Raw genomic sequence first — 27,536 nt, forward strand, 5'->3', positions numbered from 1 at the left:
GTATTATTCTTGCCTTGCTTTTGCCAGAATAGTGTTCTTTAACTATCTTAAGAGCTTCTCTTCCATTGTCTGCGACACTGTGTCTTATAGGAGACAGGCTTTTATCGTCTATTTTATCATCTTAGCTCAGCATAGTTGTCAGCATTTTCTGATTATCTTGTTCCCACTGCCCATCACTTGTAGGCTCTTCCAAGTCTCTTTTAGCTTCAGAATAGGTAAATTTCCAAGAAATCTTGTTTTCACAAGACATACTTATCTTACATTCTGTCAAAGAAAAGTTGAGGTGATGCCATTAATCCAGCAGCTCTGCTTGCGATCTTGACAACCTTATCGCTTCACTAGCTCCAGCGTAATATGTCTTATTAAACTCCGCATAGGCACTCACTTATCTCATTGCTAATTAACTTAGCATAGCCTGTAGATGTCCCGTCAATCCGTGCGGCTTTCTTCCTCAAAAACTACTCTCTCGTTGCGGTAGGTTCTCTGCTTCCTCGGCCCACAGCCAGTAATGATAACTGGTGCGCAGAATTATATCCATTTCAGAGAGATAAAAATAAGTGAGTCGTTTTTCAGCCTCTCTAAGGCAAATTAATTGAAGAATTGTAACACAGTTGCATCAACAGCATTTCACAGAGAGGGTCATTCTCTTCAGGAGGAGTAAATGTAAACCTAAGATGTAAAGACATTGTACATATGCACACCAGAAGTAACATGCAGAATATCAACAACAGGCGGCAGTACTGGGTCATGTGCCGAGTTAGTGTTTACAATAATAAAGTTTAACAGAAAAATTTTCAAACTAATGTACAGAAGGGTCCTTGTTAAAAGATACTGTGATTTACATTCAGCAATTAGCAATGGCAATTATGGCCTTAGTAGCTGTGTATAATAGCTTAGTTAGAGTGATTGTTGAGTGAATATGACAGGCCGTTTTGACATTTATTAGAAGCACTGTCCTCTCCATTGTTCCATTTGCTGATCTCTAAAATGTGTAATGGGCTTTTACTTCCAGATATCTAAAATAACATTCTTCCTATCTAAAATAAACATTCTTGCGATCTAAAAATTAATTCTAATGAGGCTGAAATCTAATTTCAGATCTCAATAATAGAATTACTGCTAGTCATAATTACTATTTCAGATATTAAAAATTTATATATTATTATAGATATCCAGAAATCCAATTTTTGACATCTAAAATATATTTCTACTAGTAGAAAATATATTTCTACTAGTAGAAGTATAATTACAAATATCAACTCTTGATATATGACTAGTTAAATATCAGATATCTAAATTTTAATAATAATGCCTATCCAAGATGCAGTTTTAGATACTTAAAAACATATTTTGACATTCAAAAAATAATGGGGCTCTGTTTTAACATAAAATAGACAGGCTGACTAGTCACATTTCTATTATAGGTAGCACTAAAGCATTCTACCTAATCACAATTACAATACTCCTTGTCAGAATTGTATTTTAGACATTTAAAATTAAAATTGTGACCAGTAAAAGTTGTATTACGGAGATCTAAAATAAATTTTTAGAGATCAGAATTTTAATTTTATATTGGGGTAATGTCATTTTGGATATCTGAAATGTTCATTTTAGATATAAGGAATACTATTTAAGATATATGAAATACAAACAAATTTAAAACGGCCACTTAAAATAAGTAAAGATTTGTAGATATCTGAAATGTAGTTCTTACTAGTATAAATTTGATTGCAGAGTACTTAAAATGTCCTTTCTACTGGTAGAAATGTAATTAGTTATATCTAAAATACTATTCTGACTAGGAGTATGGTAATTGTGACTAGGTAGAATGCTTCAGTGATATCAATAATAGATATGTAAGCCTCATTCTTTTGAAAGTATCTAAAATTACTAGTGCTGTCAAACTATAAAAAATTTTAATCGCGATTAATCGCATAATATCAACAGTTAACTCAAGATTAATCGCAAATTAATCGCATATTTTATCTTTTTATTTTATTTATTTTATTTGGGCATTTTAAAAAATGCAAATGTGCAATAATGTAAAAAAAACTTGCTTATACAATAAGTTTTTTCAATATTATTAATTATTATTATTATTAATTATTATTATTATTAATATTATTATTAATATTATTTTTTTAAAGCACTTTTAAAAAACTAGAATAAAAATATCCTGGTTTAAATTCCGGTTAATAATTATTCAAAAATTGTAAAAAAAAAAATTACAATGCTACAGAACAGTAAACAGTACTTCAAAGAACTCCATAAAATTAAGTTTTTTTCTCAAACATAGGACAAAAATAAAAATGTACTGTTAAAATAAAGTGCACATTCCGTTATGAAATTCAGACTTAATTCAAATAAAAGGAAGTTACTCACAAAATAATAAATAAATCAAACGAATTTACAATAACTGGGCTTTGCAGTCATCTCAACAACATAACATTTTACATGTAGAACATTTTCAAAATGCTTTAATATTCCTTTGGACTGAACAGGAATTGCAGCAGCAGTGCATTCCACATGACTTAATTTATTTCTTTGTCTTGTTGGCGCTAAGCCAGTGAGACGCTCGTTTCTTCTGGACAACATAGACATAGGACTCAGGTTTTGTCAAGACAGCCTTCTGGGATAACTCTAAAATGAAACTTATCATTCAGGATACCTTGTCTGCTGGCCATTTTTGCTCATTCAAAGCACGGGTCTGTTATGCTGCGGACTCTCCCAAAACTTAGCGTTCCTGAAGCTACAGAAAGCGCCGAGGGTAAAACAAACAATACAGCGAGCGCTGCGGAAAAATAAAGAACAAAATCGCACGGTGTGTTTGTTTTGATGCGCGATTAATGTGCGTTAAAAAAAATTTCGGCGTTATAGTCTGAAGCAGTTAACGCATTAATAACGCTTTAAAACTGACAGCCCTAAAAATTACATTTTAGATCGGCATTATTAATATCGAGATATCTGGAATTCTAATTTAATGAGTCATAAATTAAGTAGTTGATATCTGTAGTGAAATTTCTACTAGCAGAAATATATTTTAGATGTCAAGAATTGGATTTCTTGGTATCTGTAATGTTATATTTATTTTTTTATATCTGAAATAGTAATTATGACTAGCAGTAACTCTATTTTGGAGATCTAAAATTAGAGTTCATCCTAGTCAGAATTCATTTTTAGGTAGGAAGAAGGGTTTTTTTTTTAGATAGGAAGAATGTTATTTTAAATATCTGGAAGTAAAAGCCCAATACACATAAATAGGAAACATGACATCATTTGTAACAGTAAGAATTACATTTGAGATATCTGAAATGTAAATTTTAGATAGGAAGGAAGGAATTTCCGACATCTGGATTACATATTCAGTCAAGCTAATAAATGTCAAAATGATCTGCCATAATTGACACAGTTTGTTTACAGGTGTTACAGAGTATGCCTGTAAAAAAAAGAATATGCAAGAAAAGGGAAACCACGTACAGGGTGTGTATAGCAGAAATACAAGCAAGGTTGTTGATAATTATGAGCACAGTTGTTGATCCTCCAATTTAGCCTTTTAGTCTTAGGTATACATTAAATAAATCAAATGAGTAATTTTCTTAGGAACAAAAGATGGTACAATGTTTTGCAAAAATGTTTTTATTATTATTTGACTTTGTGGCATTCACTAAGGATTGCTCAGAAGAACACTCTGGATCTGAGACAAAACACAATATTTTATTTGAGTGAACATGTTAAAACATAATTTAAAAGGGGAAGAAAAAAAAGAGAGAAATTCTGCAGGAAATCTAAAAGTGATGGACAAATCTGAGCCAAGCTCTCCTTTGCAATAATGATTTACGAGGTAATTAAAGATGACAGTGCATCAGCTAATGTAAGCTGAAAAAGGCTGTAATCAGCTAATATCTGAGCCTTTGTCTGTTTTAAGAGCCCTGGACAAGGCAATGTGCTTTCGAAAGCACCACACAGCTCCGGAATATCATTAGGCTGATAAAGCAAGTTTACAAATCACTGTCAGCAACCGCTCAGAGCACAGTGTGCTAGCCTAACCATTTTTATCTTTATGTTTATCAAAATGAATATGCCATTTAGTGGATTCAATACACTCTTTGGATTTGGTGGTGTTATGTCCTTCCCTTTAGCACTATTTGTATCTGGTATGTCCTAAAATCAAGTTGATGTAGCAGAAACTTTGAGTGAGGGAGAGAAGACCCAGATGTTGTTGTGGCTGGCACTGGACACATGAAACACACTTGAATTTTAGCTTTGATTGTATTCTCATGTTTTGTTTCACAGCGTCTAGATGTACTGCAGCCTTAGTTTGTTTGAAAACCATTTTAATGTCTTTTCGAAATAAAATGCAACAACGAAAAGCTTTAGTAAACTATAATGTATACCGCAGCTCATATTGTACTTCAGTCAAACACTGTAGTAAAAAGGACACGAGTGCTATAGTTTGTCTTTTATCACATCTTCTTAGGTAATAGCATCAATATATGCTTCGGGTAAACATAATCCATGGTTTTATCTTGCCCTCTCTCAGTCCTTTATGTTTTATATAATACTCTTCAGATTTAAAATTCTAGTTTAAACAAATAACCATTGCATTACCGTCCACTCTGGCACCAGATTTGCTCTATGGCTGGAATCTTAGACCTATTTGAACACTGAATCTTTTTTTTTTAGATTTCCACTATGGTAGCCAAAAGCCACCAACTACTGTATACAAGTTTCCATCTCATGTCTTGCACTCAAGATCAATGGAAGGGACCTCATAAATAATAATGTGTATTTAAATGAGCCAGCTGATCAATGTTGTTTTATGGTTAACAATACTAACTATGGGGGAGAGAGGGAAAACATTTTTTTTTTTTATGAAACAGAAATAAATTGTTGATTAATGTGGTGCAGAGTCAATAAAATATGGTAGCCACAGTAGCGGGTTCACAAATTAAAATACTATGAGTGACAACATGTGTTCACAATCTATTGTATAGACTGGTCATATGGACAGCGCCATCCAGGATTGCAGGTTGTATTGCTCTCAGTGCCTGCTGTTTTACCTCAGACCTTTGGATAATCCGATTTGTTCCTAAAAGAGGGTTAATTAATTGTTGATTATGTTCTACATTTGTGGGGAAATATCTCCTGGTGCCAGGTTGTGTGGAGGTTTGTAGAGGACCCAAATGCAGAGATGGAAGCTGAGGTTGTTTCTTGCAGATTTAATAACAAGTGGTGGCAATGGAAGCCTAAATCCAGAATTAACTAGTGAAAGAACAAAGGAACCAGAACAAAGGGGGGCACATACAGTAGGTTAAGGAGGGAATGAAGAGAATCCACAAATAGTAACAGCAGAGGAGGAGTATAAACTCAATAAAGAACAAAAATGGAGTAATCAACTGATTGGCAGAAGGACGCAGGCATCCCCAAAGTCGGTCCTCGAGGGCCGCTGTCCTGCAGGTTTTAGAGGTTTCTCTGCTTTAGCACAGCAGAGAAACTTAATATCAGATATTTACAAATCTTTGAAATACAAAGAAGTACAAATCTTTTCTAATTTAAATGGCCGTTTTAACATATATTTGCTTGACTGGATATTTATTTCAGATATCTTTAATAGTATTCTTCCTATCTAAAATGAACATTTCAGATATCTGAAATGTATTTGTTGCTAGTGCAAATCACAGCACTTATCCCCATTCATGTGTATTGGGCTGCTACTTTCAGATATCCAAATGACATTAATCCAAAATAAACATTTGGATGTCTAAAAATGAATTTCAGATCTTCATATTCCAATTGTTAATGTTCATAACTTTAATGTTATTTATAATAAATCTTTATTTTTTACATTATTATATCTTATTTGACAATAATTTTACTGCATATACCAGCTCAAGCTATATTTATTCCACTGGGGTTTTTAATGCACTAATGAATTTATCGTCTGATCTTATGATTTATTATTATCATTACATTTTTGTGTTGGATTCATTTAAATGGAGGATATATATGAAGCTGAATAACAGCTTTCTTTTCTATTTCAATCCCACTTTTCCCTTTCTTATAAGTTTATAAGTTTGGTCAAATAAAAAAAAAAAAAAGTCAAACAACAACAATGCTGGTGATCTTTTGATGTCTGTTTTCCACTTTTGAATATCGCTAATAAGGACCTAATATCCAACTTTGTAGCACTGCTTTCTGTGTTTAGGCATTCTTTACAGTGTTGTCACAGGGTTTCCTTTGATAAGAGAAGAACCTGCGTCAAAATTACGTCTAAAGAGACAGCTGTTTGAGGGTAGCTCTGTTTGTTTTAATCCAAAGTCTGATAAGAGCTTCACTTGTATTTCCCTTGTATTTCCATTGGTTCATTTCTGCAGAATGCACTGGCTGTAATGTTTTCCCACAAAAAAGCTTCTTTGTGAGCGTCACACCTCATAAGAAAAGACTAAATAGAACAAAATAATAACATTCTCAAGTGTTATCACCTGCTATAGACACCAGCCATGTATTAGTAATAGCACGTGTATAAAGATGACCTTCAGTAAATTATATAATATGTTATAATATGTTAACCTCATTAAACATTCAAAGAGGCAGTTGTGATCTTGAAGAACAGTCAAAATAGACTGACATCATAGCATTCAAATGTTTGAATAAGCACAAAAGTTTTTTTTTTATTTGTAATGACCTTTTTGTCCTGGTCTTTATACTGTCTACTCTTTCATTACATATTGTACTTAAAAGAGTTTGTTTCTCTTCACTTCTGGCAGGGTAATTTGTGATAACAATAAAATACAACTTCTTAAAACTACATATGAAACCTTTTTCCTAATTTCTTAACAGTAAAAATTGTAAAAATGTAAAGAATAATTTAAAGCATATTAAAAGTAAAGTCTACAAACTGAATAATTGTTTATTAAATCGTTTGAATATTCTAAAATGATGTGCTTATCTTTTGATATTGTCAGCTGGACTTTTCCTCATAATTTTTTTTTAAGTAACTGAACAGCAAGATAATCTAAGAGGATCCTATGTTTATTTTGTTTCCTACATAATCCAAACATATCTAACAATGTGTGCATTTGGAGAAACATACCTGGTGTGTGATGATTATGGTGTTTCTTTACCATGTCTTTTCAGTTGTTGCCAAAGTTCTTTTCTCAGCTATATTTTTGTTGGGTATCTAGCTTTCTAGTGTATTTGTGGAACACTTTGTGTGGGGTTCTGTTTTATTCAGTGATGGGTGAATATTGCTTCTCATGCCATGACATGTCCATGCAGAGCTTAAGTTAATAAACATAATTGTTCCTCACCAAACTGCCTCTACCTGCATGGACAATTGGGTCCACTTCACATAACTCCTTCCTGACATGTCTTTATAACAAAACTACTATTGACATGAAGAAATTTTATATGAGCCCTTAACAGCCCATAATCCACCAATGTCACTGGCTAATATTCAAGCCTGTCACAGTAAAACATGTGCAGCAGCTGCATTCTGTAGCTCACATAAAGCTTTCTTTCACTTTTCTTAAGATAAGATAGAGACTGTAAGTTAGAATGTGTTCTTATAGCAGACACATGTCTCCCAAATCCATTTGTTTTTTGTCCCTGTGTGACCCATACCTGTCAGACATCTGATTTCAGCCACCTGCATATGTGTGGTGTAATATTAATGCTAAGATTAAGACTACTGCGCACATAGTGTTGCCTACTTTCTCATCGCAGAAGGCTAGATCCATTCTGATGCCAGCAACTGATCTTATTAATGATAGGCTAATGCTGGTAACTGAACAGCTGGCACTGGAAAATGAGGAGCCAGTGCTGGTAAGTGAGAAAGCAGGTGTACATACCTGCATTAGGGGCAGTCTTGGCCTAGTGGTTAGAGCAGTGCGCTTGTGCTCTGAGAAGGTTGTAAGTACCTGGTTCAATCCCCAACAGCCTCCACTCTGGGTTCCTGAGCAAAACCATTAATCCCACACTCTTCCCCGGGTGCCACACAATGGCAGCCCACTGCTCCCCAAGGGGATGGGTTAAATACAGAGAGTGAATTTCCCTATTGTGAGACAATAAATGGATTAACATTTTTTTTGTACATTAGTTTCAGAGAGGCTGGGGACTAACAAGCAAGTCTTGGTTGGCCACCCACTAGATTCCCTACTTCCCCTACGTTTCATTAGCACAGATAGGCTGGCATTACCCTTTGATAGGGTAGTTCAACTGGCCATCCACTATAAAATCTGAAGTTCAATAAAGTTTTTATTCAGTTCAGTTTATTTGTATAGTGCCAATTCACAACATGTCACATCAAGGCACTTTACTCAGGTAAGTTGCTTATTTGTGCAACCTTTGACTCAGAAAATGGCTGAAAGGCTATTCCACCACTTGTTCTACTCCCTAACACTTCAGTTATGCTTGGGTTACATATGTTCACCCAGATAAAGAGATGCACAGAGATAATATCTGCAACTTTTATACTCTGTGCATCTTTGTTATTGTTACCTAATGTTTGGCTGGCTCTAGGTGGGTGTATACAGCACCAATCCCAAGCTAACAACACCTGACTACTTAACGAGGTAGAAAACAGTGCCGGTTCCAACTTTTTCAAAACCTCTTTGTGTCATTCAAGAGAAAAATGGATTTCTTTTAAAAAGTTTTTCAACAATCTGTTGATCACAGTGACATACATTTATTAAATTGTAAGATGTGATTGAATGCAAATATAATTTCAAAACCTAGGCAGTAGGAGCTGTCCCTCCTCCACCATTTTTTGCATGGAGCTGTTTGTGTAATTACAAATCTTCCTAGGTGGGCAGTATGAAAATTTTACATGGATGCCATGCAGAGGACCTTTGATGCTAAAATGACATAAGTTTGCTGCATGGACCTGGACCTTGCATACGTATCCAGCATAAATCAAGCTTCTACTGGTTTAGTCTCTGGGCATATGTTGAACCAAGGAAAACCAATATATCTATGTTCATCATTTAAAAGTAAAGAAAATGAGGGCAGCTTTTTCCACCTGCTGCGAATTGCTTTCGTTGGCTGGGGAAATTGCAATGCGAGCAATGCAATTCGAAACTGGCAACATTTATTCACGTTTCGTGGTTAGTGTGAACACAACATGAGAGACGAAATTTAAAAGTCAAGTCAGAATTCTTTATTTTCCAACAAAAGAGAGATGTTAGACTCAGACTTAGACAGATTTTATTTTGTCATTTTGTGTACACTAGGATAAACAAAAAGAATTTTTTTTTAATTTCATATAACATTCAGCAGTCTAATGGCAGTGGGGAAGAAAGTGTTCTGGATTCTTCTGGACCTGCATCCAATGCTGTGAAGTCTCTTACTAGAGGGCGGCAGGGAGAACAGTCCATGGTGGGGGTGTGAGGGGTCATTTATGATACTACGGGCTCGGGAAGCAAAGTGCTAGGATGAAATGTCTTTAATAGAGGGAAGAGGAGCCCCGATGATCTGCTCTGCTGTTCTCACCACTCTCCTCACTTTCTTCCAGTCTGAGGCGCTGCAGCCTCCACACCACACAGTGAGACAGCTGGTCAGAACGCTCTCAATGGTGCTTCTGTAGAAAGTGGTGAAGATGGGTGGGGGCAAATGGGCTCTCAAGACATGCACTTTTGTGCCCTCTTGATCAGTAAGGTGATGTTTACAGTCCAGGTGAGGGTGTCTATGATGTACACCCCCAGGAAATTGGATCTGTTGACCACCTCTACAGCTGAGCTTTTGATGACCAGTGGAGTGTGGTTAGGCCGGTTCTTCCAAGATGATCTCCTTTGTCTTCTCCACATTCAAGATCAGGCTGTTATCTTTGCACCATTCCACCAGCTGCTCCACCTCCTCTCTGTAGTCCAGGTCATTGTTGCCTCTGATGAGGCCCACCACCGTAGTGTCGTCTGCAAACTTCACAATGTTATTGGTGGTAAACCTGTGGACGCAGTGATGTGTCATCAGGGTGAACAGCAGGGGGCTCAGGATGCAGCCCTGAGGGGAGCCTGAGCTTAGGATGATGACATTAGAGGTGTTCTGTCCAACCCAGTCTGACTGAGGTCTGTCTGTGAGGAAGTCTATTAACCAATTGCAGAGGGGTGTACTGAAGCCCAGCTGTTTCAATTTGAGATGTGAGATTGCTTCTTAAATTGAAGCACCAACTCTGATTGTAATCTTAACAATTATCGTTTTAGTGTATGTGAGGCTGAGATAATGTAGGTAAAAAATCGACTGAAGGACAATCCAAACCAGCAACCAACCAAATCTCCTGATTTTACAGATATTACCTTTGTGGAGATCAGTTTACTTTTTTTTTTCTCATTTTTTAATATGTAAACAAGACTAGTCCTCTTTAATAATTTGTGGAAGATTTGCTTACTTTTACACTGCTTTAATATTTTGGATTGTTGGTGGTCATTTAAATGAATGTATGGTAGGATATGTTGTGTGCTTTTGTCCAGTTGAGCTTGAGTATGTATATTCAGTTTATTTTAACGATCTGTTATGTATAACTTTTAAGCTAAAAGTGTATTCTGTAATAACTTCATCAAGCTATTTCTTTTGTACTCCTACCTTTATTTAAATAATTAAAAATAATGTTCTTTGTCAGTTGACTGAACTTGAGTCCCTGATCATATATTCCACCCATTGCAGCACTGTCAGCTGCTAGCTTCCATCTCTGCTGATTCTAATGCTGCTTTCAACCACTCAAATCTCACAATTCCAGTCAGTAAGACAAGGGAATGCATGTGAAATTCCTTTACTATCCTCTTTGTGTTTTTGCCAGCCAGGATTTTGTTTTATTTCATTTTTTTCTGTTACAGTATTCCCTCTTTGTTCAAGTGCCAGAACCAACTGCCTAGATTTACCCATCTTTAGTTTCTGAAACAATATTGCTCCAGCTGTCATCTGTAATATAAATGCAGACACAGGTCAGCCAGTCTTGTACTGTGGTCTCTGGGCCAACTCTTGTCCTCAACCACACCTCCACTATTTTTATAAGTTAATACATTCTAAATTGGGTTTGTGCGAAGACGTAGCATAATTTAAAAACAAAAAAATGTTTGTTTCCAGAATAGCATCGCATAATTCTACGACAAACTGTCATATGAAAATTCTAAAAGCCTCTTTTCTTTTCTGAATGATAAAAAGATAGATGGTTGTTGGAGGCTTTGTGGTGCTGTCTATCTCTTCAGAATGTCGTTTCTTTGGTTAGGATAATTTTTTTAACCAAACAGACATGAGTAGAGAGAAAGAAACCCTATGATACCATTACAATGCAAGTATTAGAAATTTAGCAATCTTCAAAAGAGTCAGAAGGAGATGGGGTTGCTGTTTTTATAGATCAACTGTAACTACAAATGACAAACACACCAAAAGCATGCCTCCGTCTGACCAACAAATTCCATTAAGATTGAAAACATAACTGTCTCTTGTCAGTCTATTGATTTTTCACTAACATATTATTTAAATGTCAATGAACAACCTTGTGTAATTTAAAACATGTATCCCTTATCGTTGCATATTCCAATCCTTAAATGCCCATAAGGACAGTCTCTGTTACAGTCTTGGTTGCAATGTACATGTATGACTGCAGTTACAGTTACATGAATTTTCTTAAGGCTCATTCTTTAGAAACGTTTGTCATATGAACCTGAATGGCTTTTAATAGATTGTGGTTATTATTTATTTTTTCCTGCCGAGCCTTGCTGATACACCGCTGAGCTCATTTGGAGTTGGACAGTCTTTTCTAATTTACAGTGAGAGGAAAAGCAGTTTTATTTTGAGTTGTGACGACAGTCTGATGCCACTCAGATTAGAGAATTTCAGAGTTATGAGATATACTGTGAGCTGACAGCAACTCTATTTGCTTTGATTGATTTGCAAAGAGGCTCGACTGATGTGTGTCCAAATGCTGATGTAATGGAAAAGGCATCTCCGATCTCGGCTTCTCCTTTCATCCAAAAAATACTGCCTTAACTGATCCATCGTAACTATTGCTTTACTGTTACGTTTCCTTTGTCTTGTTCTACTGATCACTATGCCCAGCACTGCTAATTAATGTAAAAAAAAAAAAAAATTACTAATATTTATTTTTGTAAAGCAGTAGCAAATCCACAAAATCAAAATTCCCCCTGGAAGCTAAGGACCCTTGTGAGAAGATTATATAAACGAAAATCGGCTGAGCTGAAGTATGGACAAGGGAAAGTGTATCTAAATGTGAGTGGCTGATCATTGGGGTTGTATAACTTACTAGCCTTTTTCTTGATGATTTAAGATTCTTATAAAACGTCAGACTGTTGGTTGATCTATTGTTCTCCCAGCAGTCTTGACAATAGAGTAACAAATAAGGTACATAATTGAGATACAAAATACTAATTGGAAGGAAGACCGGTGGCATTTTCAGAACTAAAATCAAAATATTGCTAATTATTGTGATTAGACTTAGACTTAGACTTCTTTATTTGTCATTTTGTATGCACAGAGTGCATACAGAACGAAATTGCGTTGCATACAGCTTATGAACATTCCATTGACATTTAAAATGAGATGGAATACATTTCCAGATTGTTAGACACGAGTTATACAAAAAGTGCAGCAGTGGTCAAAGTGTAAACAGTGCAGTGGATTAAAACAGTGTGCAAATTGCAATGGTTCAGTGGAACTAGGCATTTGTGCAAAAATGCGTTATTTCCTTTGGTTGAGAATAGAAATGAGATGAACTGAAAAAAGCTAAAAGTTAAACGTTCAGCAGCATTTGATGCCCGATAATGTGCAATAGGTGCAGAGTTCGGTTTGTGGATCAAAGGTTCAACAGTCTGATGGCAGTGGGGAAGAAGCTGTTGCAGAACCTGGTGGATCTGCAGCGGATAAACAGTCAACAATCAACTCATCCTTTCCAAGATGTGTTTCTGAGAGCTTTACTTCTCTTCATAAAGCATAGCAATACCACCTAGAGAGGTTTGAAGGTTAAAAGTGTAGTCAACAAGCTTAAACATAAAATTCATAAAGTGATCAAAAATAGCCCGAAATGTGACCAAATTTGTTCAGAAAATGTCTGTCATGTCATCGTTCTGCTTTCCTTGCTTCTCCCACCTTAGGGTATCCATCTGCACGTTATGTGGCCGTATAATTTAAACAGTGTGACTGTAAAATGCTGGCATTGTTTTGCCAGGCGGAGGAGCCAGCAAGGCCTGAACGTCTTTTTTGAGGTTGTTGGGGAATACCACATCCACTCTGCTGAATAACAAGACCAGACAAACTATGTGAGCAATGCCCAAACAGGTCATGTTACAAGCAAAACAATCATTTGACAGTATTGGAATAGATTGCAAAACACATTAACAGGAGAATGGGCGTTTTTGGCAAAGTGACTTTTGCATAAACAATAATATATCTTAATTTCTTTATTTTTCTGTATTTTGGAGCAGTTTGTAGGACAGCAATGCCATGAGAGAAGCTCATTTTGTCTCACTTTGTTTTGTGGTTTCCTTTGTGTTCTTCTGCTGTTTTTACAGTGGTTACTCTGTGGAAATACTGCTCAAAGCTTACAGTTTTTCTTTACCAGTTATAAATATTTCTCAAGACTTAATTTGCTTTCTCAAAACTTCTCCTGTAGTAGGAAAAACAGTTAATGTGGACAGAAACATGATTCTTTTACCCCCCGCCAGCCTTCTAACTTTCCCTCACTCACTCTGTCTGTGTCGTCCTCCCTACTTCCAGTAAATCTTCACTTAACAGAAAAAGCTTTACCACAATAGCGCAACATTTGTGCCACAAAAAAGTAGACTATGGGTGTCAAATAACCAGCACATTTTTTTTTTTTTTGCAATGAAGAATTATAGATATAACCTGGTGCTGTGAAAAAAAAGAATTTCCCTTGTTAAGGATTTCTTCCGTATTTACTTTTCCACTTTGTTTAATTTCTTTAAAAAAAAAAAGATTTTTTTTTATAAGAACTTTATTTAGGGGGGGGAAAACAACTACCCAGTCCAAACTGGCTTCATGTGAAAAGATACATACCCCTCTTGTTCAGTCATAAATTACCTGTGTTTATTACGGTGTGATGGATCTTTTTCCCTTTCCATAAGCAGACCTTGCTCCAAACAGACATATAGTACTAAAGAAAAAATAAATAAAAAAAACACAACAAAACAGTATTGCATAGGGCCACAATCTAAAGAAATTTCAAAATAAATGGGGGGAAAAAATCAGCAGCCTCAAATCAGTCTGGAAAGTGTCCCATTTGTGGCACTTCTTGATTGTAGCAAACCAAAGTGAGGACACATTACCTACAGATAGAGAAAAAAAGAGTAAAAAAAAACAGTTTGGGTTCCCCACTCAAGGAATAATTAAACAACTCTGGCACGGCATTCACAATTTAAAAAAGATGTGACATAATGTAAACCACTACAGGGCTTGATTGAATCCACAATAAACACAAAAAAACACAAACAATGGGCAAAAGTGACTTCCTTTAGTAATTTCCAAGGGCAGAGCCACAACTGAGTGGTAACAACACGCTCACCCATTTCCTTTTGCTAAAAAGATGTCCATGATTCCTAACTCTTTTGGGAAAAGTTGGTCTGGATAAAGAGACACATGTTAATATTTTTGGAGATGTGCTTCATAAACATCAAGCATTATATTTAACACAGTATTGGATAAAGATGGATAAAATGTTGTGATTGATAGAAAAATGAATTGTGCTCTCTAGCAGATCTTGGAGGAAAATGTCAGCTATTAGTTCATCATTTTATGCTCAATCTTACTTGGACTTTGCAGTAAAACTTTGGATTAAAGGAACCTTAACAAGTCTACAAGCAAAATTAGCTATTGTTAATCCCGAATAAAGATTGACATGCTGTGGTATGATTTTAAACAGGCAATTTTTGCTCTTAAACCAAAACGTAACCAAATTAAAACCATAAAAACCATAACACATCCAACTACTACTTGATAAGGGATGATGCTGCCAAGATTGGACATTATTGGTTTTATGGAAAAACTAACTTTTTCATCAAAACTCGAATTATGGAACAAACCTTTACCGTAAAAACAATTGATTTTGGGAAAGGACTTAATTCAGGAATTATAGACTCAAAAATTATTCAAATAGAAAAAATAAAAACTGCTAGAATGGGATGTAAATTAGTGCATGAAATTAATGATGGTATTATGTTTTCAACATTTAAATATTCATATAATACTCTAATTACTACCAGAATTGAATCATAGTCAATGTGGATAACCAAGAAAAGATCAATGTAAATACTAAAAAAAAAAAAAAACTGATGCGCAGTTGTAAAGTGAATTAAGGGGCACGTATAAGATTGTTCTTATTTCTGCTCCTTTTCATGGAAGGAGTGTGTGTATTGTTGTTATATTAGTTTATTTCTTGAAAGAAACAAACTGATTAAAGAATTCAATTTAGGCCTAGTTTGGTTCAGATGTTTACCTAATAAATGAAATCACATTTAAAAACTGCTGTTTCTATATACTCATGTTTTCTTCCTCTGATGCCTGATTTTTAAAAATTATTAACATTTTAATGGGATAAGAAATGTTATTTATCTAGAAATAGTTATAGAAAATGTATAATATTGAGCTCATTTTAACCTGCCCTTTCTGTTTTTCTGCATCAAGAAGTTAATCTGTTTTAACAAATCATCAAGTTCAATGAGGTTTAAAAATACTTTCTTAATACTTAAGGGAAATGTTGTAACCCATATAATAGTGGTTTACCAAACAAGTTTTTGGAGATGTTGATAGCTGTAGATGGAAAGGATCAAAGAAAGGTTGTGTGATATGCTCTGGATGTTCATAATGATCTTTATTTTATGAAGAGTTCCTCTTTTTAAAAGCTGTTTTTACTTTGTTATCCACAATACACCAGTTGACTTGTTATTGTAATTTCAGGGTGATATATCAATCGTGTTTTTTTTTTTAGAAATGGTGTGTTTCTGAACTGATTCTCCTGTTGAACGTTTTTAATCATTTCAGTGTTATCTATCACTTCCTACAATAATACTTGATAAGCAGACATATAATTGATATCACAGAATGTTAAGCAGAAAAAAAAAATAATATATGTATATATATATATATATATATATATATATATCTTAAACAACACATCCAAAGAGTAAGAAGTCAAAATAATGTCAATAAAAACGAACAACTCACTATACATCCATCCATCCATTTTCCGTGACGCTTATCGCGAGGGGTGTTGTCTACGGGCGAGAGATTGGGTAAACCTTGGACACGTTGCCAGGCAACACAGAGACAAACAGGACAAACAACCATTCAGGCACACACTCACGCCTAAGGATAATTTAGAGAAGCCAATTAACCTAACAGTCATGTTTTTAGACTGTACCCAGAGAGAACTCACGCATGCACAGGAAGAACATGCAAACTCCATGCAGAAAGACCCCGGGCCAGGAAATCGAACCCGAAACCTTCTTGCTGCCTGAGCAGCCCAAAATCAAAACAACTCACTATATGACACTAATTCATCTTCTTACTTCTGACCTGGCTTGCAACTCTTGAGAAGTCATGAAATATAACCTGTGAACTTGTCAGGTAGTTTGGGGTCAATGGCTGTCATGAAACTAACTAGCTCATAAATACATGTAATTTCAGCAAAGTCAAGTTTTAAACCAAATACATGGTTCCTAAAATAAGACATTTTCATTTTTAGTTTAACTGATTCCTCTCCATCCTTAATATCATCTCGGCATTTCATAACTAAGGAAGCTATAATGATGATGACCACTTGGTAAAGCACTTATGTGATGCATACATTGAGGTTTGGGAAGGCCAAATTAGTTCCACCAGTCTTTTTTTCCGCTGAACAATGTTTTAACCTGTTGCTGATTTTTTACATTGTTTATTTTTTTGTATTTCTTTTTTCTTTACATTTATCTTGGTTTGCACATATTACATAATCTGATTACCTAATTAACTAACTGTAAGTGACTAACTTACTGTACAGAATGTCATTGCTCTGAATTTAAATTGCAATAGAGACATTATAAACAAGAAGTGAATAAGTAAATGACATGGCCTGATTCGAGTCTTCATTAATCTTTCATATATACCATACCAACTGAACTAAAATGTTATTTACCTATTTAAAAAAGGGTATATTCTTCTCTTAGCGACAATTTTATATCAAGGAAAACAGAGATATTAATTATATAATTTAGATAAAATGCAATGTATATCATGTTGGTCTAACTTAAAGAGGATCCCTGTTTTACTTAATCCATTCTCTGTCCTCCTGAACTATTTATTTCATATATATTATTTTATGTTTATTGAAATATTTTTTAGTTTGAACGTCCCAGTCTGCACCATCGTGCCTGAGCTGTATGTGATTCCAAACAGGACAAGCCTGGCTGTTTTCCATTGTAATTAAGAGACTTTACTCCATATTTCCCCCAAGGAGGATGTGTTTTACTCTGCAACTGTGTCTCTCTTCCTATAAACCCATGAAATTCCTGCTGAATTTCTGCGTAGTCAGACTAAAATAGACCTGGGCTCTATTTCGGTCGGAGCTATGCAAGCCCCCTTGGAAAATATTATGTTTTGTGTGTTCATCACTTTTGAGTAGGTATTGGTATTGAGTAGCTGGACATTCCTGTTAATCAGCTCAGAAAATTGCTTCACATGCCTGATTCTAGTGTTCAAAGAAGGTGACAATGGTGTCTGCACCAAAATCATTGGTAAGGCAGGACCTCTGTTTGGGCTTGTTTTAAGTTCAGTATTGAAAACATCTGTTCACACAGGTAAGTTCTCACAAACATGGACAGGATATGGGTGGTTTAAACTTGGCATGGCGTAGTTAGTGGTAAATGTCTCTGTGACAGTCTTACCTCTTTGCATTCTCTTAAGGTCTGATGGTCATGGTGGGCTTGATTTGGCCTACATGTGCTAAGTCTGACATATATGAGATAGGATTTTAAAGTTTAAAATCAAATCTTGACGCTAGCCTAGAGGCAAAATGACTGGTGTCATTACAGATTTAGTTTTTCTTCTGCTTCAATTCACTTCTGCTGTCTCGCACTGCTACAATTTCATCCCTCCATTTACTGTCCAGGCACCCACAGTCAATTCAATTCAATTCAATTCAGTTTATTTATATAGCGCCAAATTCACAACACATGTCATCTCAAGGCACTTTACAGTTCAACCAGATCATACAGTCAAATTGATACAAAGTTTTCTATCTAAGGAAAACCAGTTTATTGCATTGACTCATTGACTCAAATACACATCCCTCAGTCATTTTTATTTGTCTAAATCACAGAATTTCATTTATTCACCATTATTGAAATTGGTAATTTTCAGCAAGTAATTTCATTAGAAATTATTTTATTGTTGGGGAATATGCTGTTTTGGAAGATATGATATTTTCTGAGCAGAACATTACTCAAATGTATGTATGTATGTATCATAGTACTTTAATAAACCTAAACAACATAATGCAAAGTATGTATTTTAAATTTAGCAGATAATTGTTTTCCAATTCTTTTTGGGAAGAAGCTTTGAATAAAAAAACTGGGATATTAGCTTTTAGATTTTTTTGGAATTTGATTTGCAAATAATTGTGTGGCTATTTGTTTTTTTTTGTGTTTTTCATAAGGTTTACGCTTCTTGCAGTGGATAATCGGGGCAGTCACACTGAGTCAAGCTTTGTCTCTGTACGCACATCGTGCCCAGTTGTGGATGACAGTCGAGCTGAAGGTACCTCTGCTTTCATATTTGTTTTAGTGTTCATAATCAACTTTCGGAAGATAACTAACTTGTGACATAAAAAAAATGCATAGTTACAAACAAAACAAACATAGGTATGCAAAAACATAAATTCAAAAAGATCCGAAAATAGACTTAAGTCTGAATAAATGCCTGCTTATGGAGTGCTTTTTAAATTAATCAACAGTGTACACTGTTAAAAATTGGGCAGCGCTTTGCAAAGTTGAGATGTAACTACTTCAAACAACAGATTCCCTTATAAATTAGAAATTCGGCAGCATACCAGCAACATCTGAGCTTAAGATCTCAACTAATGGGTTTATATTTGAAGCTGGATTAAGTCACAAAGGTAAGGATCCTTTAAGTTTGTGATTTATCTTTGAGACTTATCTTTGTCCAAAGCTCTAAAACTTAAAATTAGATATTTTTAAAGGAATTCCAAAATTGCAAGGAAGCTAAAGCTGGTGTGATGTGTGATTGTTTACTTATGTTGATTAACAACCTTCTAGCCCTAATTATTAACAGTCTGTGGATAATCAAGCTTCTTCTTGTTTAAAAATATTAAAGAGGCAGTAGTCCAATTGACAATAACTAAGAAACCTGAATAGACATCTCAAGTTTGTTTTTGACAAGAAACTGCTCAGTTTTCAATATATATGTGTCCTTAATAACAGCCTTTACTCAGTTCTTATGCTCTTCACCTCGCACAGAAAACCTCTTTGATTCAGGCTAGCTTGCTGCTGTTGCTTGCTCTGTTATATTTGAGGCTACTTCAAATTAGTTTGACATATTTTTTGGAGTTAGGCACTGCTGTTCAAGTATACCTTTCTTACTTTGTTGTCCCGGATAAGTATGACGCTAACAGAAATAAAGCCAAAGTCTTCCATTCACCCCTGTCCTCATGGCTGTTGCTTCTCAATTCGTGACAAGGACCAGCACAAAGCCTGTCGCTTGTGTCTGTGGATCACTCTCGCTTGCAAAGCTTTGGGGGAGCCCGAAGAATGTAAGTTCTGTCGCCAGGTTCGTTGCTCTACCCTGGAGAGAAGGGATATGTTTTTGGAAAAAGGTCTGGGAGAGGCTGCTCTCTCACGGTTCATTATTGCTCTCTTGGTTGGAAATCCCGGTTTTGTCCATTATTAACAAAGACAACCCTTTGTTCGATGTCCTTGTTCCTAGCTGGCCAGACCAGAGTATAGTTATAGGTTGGCTGACAATGAAGATGCTCAGTCACTGTTTCATCTGGACCTGGATCAGGGTGGCAGCAACTTGTTGGACATTGTCATAGACATTCAAGATGAGTCTGAGGACAAGTCTTCGCTGGATCAGGCTGCTGCCGCTACTGCGAAACCTCACACTCTGTCAGGGACAGAGCGGTTTACCTTGACAAACCATTGGCAGTTTAGGGGCTGTTTGGGCAGTCTCTCAACGACATACAAGAGAAATTCCAGCAGAGGAAGAAGCAGACTGAGGTGCTGTGCTGACTTATTCTGCTACCCCTGCCACACAGGCTGGAGCAAGGGCCCTCCATTGAGGCGTTGTTTTTCTCCACACAGTCACCAAAGCACAATTCCCCCACTTAAATGTTTAGACTAAAAAAATTCACTTGAGGTGTGTTAACAACTGTTCAGAGAGCAACAGCTGTTCCAAATGTTTGTTCAAATGTTTCTGTCATTTCAAGAAAGACTGCTGTTTCTATATAAAGAAAGGCCTTAAGTTAAGCCTCTTACAAACAAGACAATAATTAAAAGCTAGTAGCCTGTTAACCAAATCATCTACATATTTTTTTCATTACTGGTTAACTTTGATTAGAATAATACATTATTAATTATAATTTCCAGATATAACTATTAATAATACTAATAATCAAATCAGTTTAATTGCATATCACTGGCATGGGAAGGTTTTTGGTGTGTCACAGAGGAGAGGAGCCTGTTATGACTCTTCTCTTCATCAGTGCAGTGATAACTAGGTCTTTTTTCATTTTTTGTCAAACAAAGGAACTTCTTGGAGAAATATGTTCTTATTTTAGAGCATCCCTCTTCTCATACAAATTGATTTGCAGATGTTTCATGATGGCAAGGGCAGTTTCCAAAATAGACATCAATTCCAAACCACAAATGCCATTTATGATGCCATCTTCAGTACAGGGAGTAATATTTTGGGACCATTTGTAAACACTTACATCAAGCATGTCTAAACATTTTATTTGACATGTGTACCTTTGTTTGTTTTTTTAATTAGCTGATGAACAGCCTGTTTAAGTTGAAATATGGTTTTAATATTTGAATTTCTTACTCCTGGTTAAAAACATTTATAAAATTCCGCATGTTGTCTGACAACAGTGTCTAAACGTCACTTGCGCCGCTTGTTCTCTTACCCCAAAATCCCACATCCTCCGTCACCGCTCTGCCCCGCAGTGCTCCAGACCTCCTGGACAAAGGAGCAAAACCTACAGCCACTGCTGTTCCTCCAGTATTGCTGCTCTCCAACAGACCAGAGTATAGTGATAGGTCAATGAAGATGGTCAATCACAGTTTCATCTGGACCTGGATCAGGGCGGCAGCAACTGTTAAAAACTAACATAACTAAATGGGAAGAATAGAATCCATGTCTGAAATGTTTGAATGGAAGCTGTCCACAATTTAATTTACTGAGTTATATGACAAAGTTTGCAACTTTAAATTCCAATAAAGAAATACTTCTATGGGACCTGAAGTTTTATTTTATTTTTAACCAGACACTCATGCTATTAATAAATGAAAACACACTATATGATAAATGGTTATTCACTTTTTCTACTCCATTGAACCTTCTCTTTTCAGAAATAGCTGACAGGGTGTACAACTTGTACAACGGCTACACCAGTGGAAAAGAACAGCAGATGGCCTACAATATGTTGATGGAGATCCCCCCTCCGCTGCTCTATAGAGTCCAGCACCACTACAATTCCCATTATGAGAAGTTTGGGGACTTTGTCTGGCGTAGTGAGGATGAGCTGGGTCCCAGGTGAGAAGACATTGTGATTTCAAAACCTTTTTTTTATTATTATGTAAAGCTGCTTAATAAGTAGGTTGGTAAAACTATGTATCCTGTTCAGGTATAAACAAATAGACTTGTGTTTCCCCATCTGCTCTTATTTAAGTTCTCTTTTCATAATTGATAACTATGCTGTTGGTGATCAGTTACCATCACTCTGAGGAACCTGCTGTCAGATTCACATCGTCCATCCAATTCTCATGCCAGAAATTCCCCCCCCGAACCCCCACCCCCCACCCCCCGCCCCACAACACACACACATAAAAATTGCAGGGTTGCAGTAACTCAACACATCACCATGGCAATGCCAAAACAGGGTTTGATAGCCAAGCCAAACAGTACATGTGATACTGTACTAACACTAACTAGACTTCCAGGTCCATTTCCTCTTCTTCCCAATAAAATTGGTAATTTGCAACCATAATATCTCCCCTCGCATCACTTCACATATGAGCTTCTTTTTTTTTTTTTTTTTGTCTTCTTGACAGGCCCATCCTCATTGGAAGTTTAAACAGATAGTGAGATGTTACAACAAAAGGACAAATAGAGGCCAAGTGATTCAAATATTTATATATTTTTAAGAATGAGATATAAACATTGATGTTATAGGGAAAAGTGTAAAATAAAAAGCATGCATGCATGCGAGTCTGAGAAGGGAGTTGCTCCAGGACTCATGATAGCAATACAAAATCTTAGGTTACAACCCAGTGTTTTGGTTTGTCCACCCCCACTGGCTGGAAGCACTCTTTTCCAGCTATAAATAATATAATAATTGAGAAATAACTTTGGTCTGTAGGAAGTTTATCCTTCTGTCTGATTGGTGTAGGGTGTGGGAGACACAAGTTGGCCAGCGGGACCTAGAATATGGACTTGTTGAATGGTGTGCATTCTGTATGTGTGTGGGCAGCATCTAGAAAGCGGAATTGGGGAAATGGGGGTTGGGATTGGGGGCTGCTTTTTGGTGAGTGAGTGTGGATTATTTACTGCCTTAAGTTGGCAGGGTTTACCCTCATTGCAGTAATTTACAAGAAGGCTTCTTTGGTGGTGCATTTTAAAAGGTAAACGAATGGCCAAGAAGAACGTAAGCAAGTCAGCACTCCTGCAAGAGCCGAGAATCCCAGGAGTCCCCCACATACAGTATGTCCACGGCTGCTGCAGTCTAAAGCCTGTTTTGTTATTTGCACATGCTGATGGTTACTGTTTTTCCTTTTTTCATATAACACCTTTCATACTTCTAAACATCATTAATTGTATTTTCTACCACATGTTCTACCACATCCTTGGAAGTCCTCCTGTAAGACATGAATTCTTACATGCCCTCTTCAGTTTTTAATCCTACGTTATGTATACTTTTTTTTATCAACAACAAATCCGTTTAGTCTGTCTTTAGGGCTTGTAATTTCTGGCGTCCCTTGATAATGAGTTTGGAATTCTGTTACTTCAGACATAGAATTAAAGGGAAATGAAAAAAGAATACCCCACCACCACCCCCCACCCGCACACACATGCACACACACATATTTCAGCAAATAAGTGAAAGGATGTCTGAACTGCTTGCTTAACTAAAGACAGATGTTGATGTCGAGCAGAGGCTGCTTTTCAAAATAATGGTATTTTGAGCTTTCTCCTTGTGCATCTAGTACTTTTTGATATCAGTATAAGCTTAAGAGTCATGACTGATGTGCATGATTTTTGTCCACAACTGTTTTATTTCAGACACTATTTTTGTTGTTTTACTTATGAGAACGAACAGTGTTGTATTAAAATTCTGTTTTTGAGGGAAATTGGCTTTCCCTTTAGAACAAACAAGGACATGTTCTGCCTGTTCTTTACATTTCATAGAACAGCATATTTCAAATCTGTTTAGTTCAATAATTAAAACAGATCTCAAGAATTTAACAAGTGGAGCTGTTTGTTTTATTAGAGGTAAAAACAGGTCAACCAGGTTTGTTCTGCAGATTTGTTTGCAGTTTTGTTAATTTTCTTCAAAAGATGAAAGCGAAAAGAGGTTTACCTGGCACACAAGTATATTTTAAGGTTCCTATTTCATTTGAAAAACTTTTTGCTTTTAGATATCAAAAAATCTCTTTGGAGTCTATGATGCAATATGCAAGTGATTCTCGGTACACTTTTTTGTCCGTGACCATTTTTCAATACAGATTCCATAGCAGTTGTTTGACATGTTGGACATTGTTTGCCCCAAACATTCAAGTGTATGTTAAAGACCTGCTGATTTATTTGCATTTTTACCAATAGCAAGAGTTTTTGTTTTAAACAAAGAGAATAAATTATTTGTTTACAGGCAATTATACATAATCAATAATACATGCTCATGACATTTTCATTCATGTACATTCCTGTAGAAAGTCCTCCTGTCCTCCACTACATCATTAAGTCAGTTTCCTGAGCCAGCAGCTCTAACTTACAGAGCTCTGGTCCACTGGGCTATAGAAAGTACCCCTCATCCTACAGTGAGAATATGGGCAAAACAATCCTCTACCTCAAAAGATCTATCCAATGTTACTCTACTGACTCTAGGCTTCAATATGTAAAATTGAGCTATCTGCCACCTTACCTCATCCCAACCTCACCCCTAATTAACCTCCACAAGCCCTACCCCTTAGTTTGGTGGTATTTTCTAACATTTGTCTAAGAGTGAGGTTATTCTTTTACATCTGGGTGAGTTAAATATTACATATAGGAAAAGAGAAATCTAACCATGAATTAAAATATAACAAAATACTGTGTGTTTTCATTAGACATAAACCCATGATAGGTCCCTGTTTAGGCTTATTTCTTAGTTATAAGGTGTCAGAAAATAAGGAAAAGGCTTTTTTTTTTCATTTTTAGCCTAATCATTTTAATGTCACATGATGTTTTTTTTATATTATTTAAAATAGTTGTTAGAACTCTTCTTTCAATATTATATCTATGTTCTCCTTTTTTGCTGAAATGATTAAGTTTTTATCATGCATATTGTCTCTGCATATTATAAAATTTAAAAAATGCGTTCTTTAGAACTTCTTCTGGTTAATCATCTTCTTCCTCTTTTAATGATTATTATTTTCCAATAAGCTGTTTAGTTAATTAACGATCTACACATAAACATAGGAAAATTTGAAATATCAAAAATTCTAATCATGTATGTATAATAATGTGATATGAATATTTTTGTTCTTTTTTTTTAGAAAAGCAAACCTGGTACTTCGTAGGGTGGAGACGATCAGCGTCTTCTGCAGATCCCTTCTTCGCAGTACTCACATTCAGAGTCGCACTGACACACTGGCATATATCTACTGCCGGAGTGAAGAGGGGGGACCTCCAGACAACGTATGGCATGGTTCCTTACATGACAGGCGTGCGTTGTGCATGGAAAAGCTTCTTTCTTTACAGCGTAACACTTACAGTAACACCAAACTCCGGTGAGAAAGAAATGAAGAGATGAGCACACATCTTTTTTCTGCATAAGGACGTCGTTGATTGTTTGACCTCATGGGTATGCTTTGCAGCAACTGTCTCTCACATGACTGGTGCATTTAAATACATCAGGAGAGTCCTAAAAAAACTCAGAATTCACTGGTGGTCTCGTTAAACCTACCAAAAACTTATTTTTGTCTGGCGTACTTTTATAAGAAGTCAGAAATTAAGGAAAAGGCAATGGAGGGGACATGCTTTTTAGCTAAAGAATGCCAGTGAATCTGCAGAACAATGGAAAACTGCTGGATACACATGTAAAATTGAAAGTAATTTAAAAGCATAAAAAAAAGGTTGGCGTAAACCCTTGAATGTAAGAGCATAGTTCATTTTTGGTGCTTACCTTGGACACTGAAAAACAAAATATATAATGATTCTGTAACTTATTTGCCTTTGTTACTTTCATTAAAAAGGAAAAGCTGACTTGTATGAAAGCCATGTAACATATTTATTTTTTTTATTTCACATTAAGAATCATGATGATTTGCAGGAGGAATTCACAATCGTGTGAGTATGCAGATATTTATTATTAAACTTTAATAGATTATTTTAGGCTTGCAGTTGAACATTTTGAAGCAGGAGAAAATTATGCATAGAAAGGTTATTGGTATAAAAACAAAGACATTCTGAGATTGTTGTATTAGATTATATTATAGGAACAACATTGTCATTTTTTTATTTCAAACCACATGTTTTTAGATAGTGACTGTGTCAGAGGATCTTCATCAAGATTTTTGTTATGATAATGATCACAAATCTCCATATACAGTTTCCATCAGATGCAGGTAATTATTACTCAACATTAATACAATAAAGCTACTGAAGTCTTATGTATGTAACTGAAGCTTCAGTAGTTTGAAGTGCTTGAACTGATTAACTACCCTCCTCTTGGTAGCCTCCGCTTCTGCCATGCTGTGCCTATAAGAGGATAACCTGAGGTGTGTGTAGAAATACCTAATGCTTTGCAACAAATATATATATATATATATATATATATATATATATATATATATATATATATATATATATATATATATATATATATATATATATATATATATATATATATATATATATTTGTTGCATCATATCCTAAAATTATGTGGACATGAAGCCAGTTAGGCAGTGACGAGGAACAACCCTACAAACTCTAAATATCTGTAGCCGCATTAAGTAACTACCCTGAGGATTATGGGAAGATTTTATAATTTGGGTGGTGCTATGTCAGCTGTTTGGCATCTAGATGGAAGGAGATACCATGGCTTGAGTAGCTGCAGAAGGTGACCAAAAACCGTATCCTCTAAAATGGTATTTCTACAGTCATCCTGATTCACACATTCAGTATTATTTTAGTGTTAATTTTTGGCTCTATGTTGTCTCTTGTAATTCTGTTATTGTCTTTAGGGTTTCCTCTTTGAATGTTGCTTTATCTACCAAGATTTAAAGTAGGTTTGATGGATGATGGCTACGTACAGTATCTCTTTCAACACCACCTCATGAAAACAAAGTCTGTTTTATTTAATATTTTTTTCAAAAGACAGACATACCAGCAAATGCTTAAAATCAGTTTTCCTCTTCCCTAATTGATACCCCTACTTCATTGTCTCTCTGTTCTGTCCCACTATGATTTGGTTCCTAAAAGAAAAAGGACCAAAACTGCAAGAAACTAGCTATGGAATCAAATGATCTGCAACAATAAATAACCATAATTCTATCATTCCATCACAGCATTTTACAGCAGCTAACAAACTTTATAGATTACTGCTTTTTTGGTAAAGATGAAGTAAAACAGTTACCCTTTAATAAACACTGACAGTTTAACACATTTCAATGATACTGCAATCATTGTTCCAGATTACCATGCTAGATTTTCTTATACACCACTTGGAATCACACCGAGAATTTTACTCATATCTTTGCTTTTTTTTTAAAGAAATATACATAAATGTTTGTTAAATTGCATAATATGCTGCAAACACAGTGGTACATCTAAATTAGTATGAATATACTGATTACTTTTTAAACATTGGATGATTCGCCCTAAATAAAAACAAGTAGTATAATAAGTGATATTAATGAAATATCCAGGAAAGCGTAAATGGTCCTGGACCTGGGGGGTTGCAAAGTTTCAGTGATTGTATTGTTGTCATATGTTGCTTTTTCTCTTATTAAGTTACATGACATATCTTGATAGCCATGTATATTCTTTTGATGCAAACAATGCCTTTTACAACATCATTATTTATGTAGGAATTGTAATA

The 27,536-nt window shown here is 35.5% G+C and overlaps 1 protein-coding gene across 1 annotated transcript in view; it reads left to right on the plus strand.

Moving 5' to 3' along the window:
• Nucleotides 1-26,271, plus strand: part of LOC119794391 (astrotactin-2-like) — a 425,475-nt gene extending 399,204 nt beyond the window's left edge. Inside the window, exons 21-23 of the mRNA XM_038301931.1 lie at nt 18,656-18,756; nt 21,588-21,771; nt 24,990-26,271. Coding sequence (XP_038157859.1) covers nt 18,656-18,756; nt 21,588-21,771; nt 24,990-25,227 — 523 coding nt within the window. The 3' untranslated portion in view covers nt 25,228-26,271. The remainder of the gene's footprint in view (nt 1-18,655; nt 18,757-21,587; nt 21,772-24,989) is intronic.
• Nucleotides 26,272-27,536: the final 1,265 nt, after the last annotated feature.

Source organism: Cyprinodon tularosa, unplaced genomic scaffold (genome assembly GCF_016077235.1).
Source record: "Cyprinodon tularosa strain WSP-4 unplaced genomic scaffold, ASM1607723v1 ctg113, whole genome shotgun sequence".
In the NCBI taxonomy this organism is placed as follows: domain Eukaryota; kingdom Metazoa; phylum Chordata; class Actinopteri; order Cyprinodontiformes; family Cyprinodontidae; genus Cyprinodon; species Cyprinodon tularosa.